This window comes from Otolemur garnettii, unplaced genomic scaffold (genome assembly GCF_000181295.1).
Source record: "Otolemur garnettii isolate 467f Iridium unplaced genomic scaffold, OtoGar3 scaffold00018, whole genome shotgun sequence".
Classification (NCBI taxonomy): Eukaryota; Metazoa; Chordata; class Mammalia; order Primates; family Galagidae; genus Otolemur; species Otolemur garnettii.
In genome coordinates, this window is record NW_003852413.1 from 20,868,643 (window position 1) to 20,871,694 (window position 3,052).

Here is a 3,052-nt window from a genome sequence, read left to right on the forward strand (position 1 = left end):
AAAAAAAAAAAAAAAAAATCAGTTGGGCGTGGTAGTGTGCACCTGTAGTCCCCACATACTTGGGGGGCCAAGGTGGGAGAATCACTTGAACCTAAAAGTTTGAGGTTGCTATGAGCTATGATGATGCCACAGCACTCTAGCCTGGGCAAGAGTGAGACCTTGCTTAAAAACATATATATCTGGCTCGGCGCTTGTAGCTCAAGCGGCTAAGGCGCCAGCCACATACACCAGAGCTGGTGCGTTCAAATATAGCCTGGGCCTGCCAAACAAAAATGACAACTACAACCAAACACTAGCCGGGTGTTATGGTAGGTACCTATAGTTCCAGCTACTTTGGAGGCTGAGACAAGAAAATTGCTTAAGCTAGGAGTTGGAGGTTGCTGTGAGCTGTGATGCCACGGCACTCTACCCAGGGCAACAGCTTAAGGCTCTGTCTCAAACCAAAAAAATATCTATATATATCTATATATATATCTATATATCTCCTCAGGTAGAATTAACTATGAATAGAGTTTCTTTTTCTATAAAGAAGAACCAGTTTAATGTGGAATAGAACAACTGAGTTTTTAAAAAACTTAAGCATCTATAATTCTAACCAAAGCTCATCTAGGGTCTCAGAGCTTGATTTTACACAGACCCAAGAATTTGAAAGGCTGACCAGGGAATCTTCCAAAAGCACAGGAAATTAAGTTTGTCCCCTACCCTGCGCCCCAGGCGAGTGAGCAGGCCCTCATCATCCAGGGCCCCCAGTGTGTATAGCTGCTCCATGGCTGTGATCAAAGTTTCCATTGGAGGTGCATCCATGAAATCAAAGGACAGCAGGTCATTGATGCCCATGGCCTAGAACAGAAAGGAAGAAAGCCTGTGAAGGGAAAGTCAGCCTAGCCTGTGTTAATAGGCCGGGGAGGCTACCTGTCACTTTCTTTCCTATTTCTTCAACTGTAATTAGAAAGCCACCAGCAAGATTACCAGTAATTTCCATGTACTTTCTTATAAAAAACACTCCCTCAATAACAATATATACAACTCAACAACAAAAGAAAATATACCAATGGTCAAGAAGCACATGAAAAGATGCTTAACATCAGTAATAATTAGGAAATTGCAAATCAAAGCCACAATGAAATACCACTTTGTATCCATTATGATGGCTATAATCAGCTACAATAGGCTGGGCATAGTGGCTCTCACCTGTAATCCTAGCACTCTGGAAGGCTGAGGCAGGTGAATTGCCTGAGCTCAGGAGTTCGAGACCAGACTGAGCAAGAGGGAGACCCTATCTCTAAAAATAGCCGGGTGTTGTGGTTGGTGCCTATAGTCCCAGCTACTTGGGAGGCTAAGGCAAGAGGATCGCTTTGAGCCCATAAATTTGAGGGTGCTATGAGCTATGACTCCATGGCACTCTATCAAGGGAAACAAAGTAAGACTCTATCTCGAAAAAGTAAAAATAAAATAAAAAATAGAAAACAGGGCCAGGCACGGTGGCTCATGCCTGTAATCCTAGCACTCTGGGAGGCTGAGGTGGATGGACTTTCTGAGCTCACAGGTTCGAGACCAGCCTGAGCCAGAGCAAGACCCCATCTCTAAAAATAGCCAGACATTGTGGTGGGTGCCTATAGATCCAGCTACTTAGGAGGCTGAGGCAAGAGAATCTCTTGAGCCTAGGAATCTGAGTTTGCTATGAGGTATGACACCACAGCATTCTACCAAGGGCAACAAAGTAAGACTCTGTCTCCAAAAATAAATAAATAAAAATAAAATAAAAAATAGAAAAACTAACTGGGTATTAGGGTAGGCAGCTGTAATCTCAGCAACTTGGGAGGCTGAGGCAAGAGGATTGCTCAAGTCCAAGAGTTTGAGGTTGCTAAGATGCGAACAGAGAGAAGGCAGAGTAGATAAATTCGCCCAAGGTCACGCAACTCAGAGCTGAAGTCTGAGCCACAGATGCCTCTCTGTTGGTACTCCAGAGGCTGGAGCTGGTTTTCTTCTGAAGCTCTGTTTTAGCCTCTCTGGCAGGGAATGAATAATAAATGATAACAGAGAACTCTGCACCAGTGCCAGGGCTCCAGGGTAGCATCAGCATCACGGGAAATGCCATCAGCTGGGAAACTACTCGTGCAGTTCCTCCTGCCAAAAGGGAATGAAGGTCCTCACTGGGGATTTAGAGAGGAAGAGCCATGATTCAGAATGAAAGCCAGGCCCCCAAAGGGCCAGTGTGAAATGTGCTGCTGACAGTTCTCTCAAAAAGTTTCAAGATAGGGAGTTTTGCTCTCACTTATAAAAGAACAGAATTGGATTTGAATGTTAAAGTGGTTGAGGTTAAGTGTGCTTGTCCAAAGTTTGGCTTTGATTATATTTTTCAAATTTCTTTTTAGAAAATGCTCCTAACTAAAACCTTTACAACCAAATATCCTGCTGGTTATTATGGCAAGGAAGAATATGTTCATAGCAGACATGCCAACCTAGCCCCAGACCCACTATGAGAGGCTGTTATCACAGCCATCTACACTTCACTCAATGGGAACAGTTCCATGGGGTTACTAAAGTATTTAACAAGGTTCATAAAACTGAGATTCATTTACTCAGGCTACAGGATTGGACTGTTCCACCAGTCCATTCTAACAAGACGGTGATTTCTACCTTGAGTGACAGCACGGTGCTGGCTAAGTTAGTTCTCTGGATTTCCGGCACGTTGGTGGTCAGCATTTCGTCTCGGTAGGCACGTTCCGTGTACAGCCTGTAACACTTCCCTGGGCCCGTTCTCCCAGCTCTGCCAGCTCGTTGCTTTGCCTGAGCCTAGAGGAGTGAGAGTATGAAAGTAACTTATCTGTTAAATGCTGCTTAACAGCTTTAGCCAGGAAAACTGTTAAAAGGGGGACACTTACAACTGACAAAATTGGAAATGGGGTTTATTTCACTTTCTTTAGGAAATTTCCAAGATTACCAATGTTCTTATCATCCCCTCTCCACACTCAGCACTTCAGGGAAGTTTGTTCAGGAGAGGGAAATATAAGCAGGGTAAATGGAAGGACAATTTTTTTTTTTTTTTTTT

At 43.7% G+C, this 3,052-nt stretch overlaps 1 protein-coding gene across 1 annotated transcript in view; it reads right to left on the minus strand.

Annotated features, from left to right (window-relative positions):
• Positions 1–3,052, minus strand: part of DHX8 (DEAH-box helicase 8) — a 41,800-nt gene that overhangs the window by 4,473 nt on the left and 34,275 nt on the right. Inside the window, exons 18-19 of the mRNA XM_003786301.3 lie at positions 2,641–2,796; positions 703–840 (exon numbers count right to left, since the gene is read on the minus strand). Coding sequence (XP_003786349.1) covers positions 703–840; positions 2,641–2,796 — 294 coding nt within the window. The remainder of the gene's footprint in view (positions 1–702; positions 841–2,640; positions 2,797–3,052) is intronic.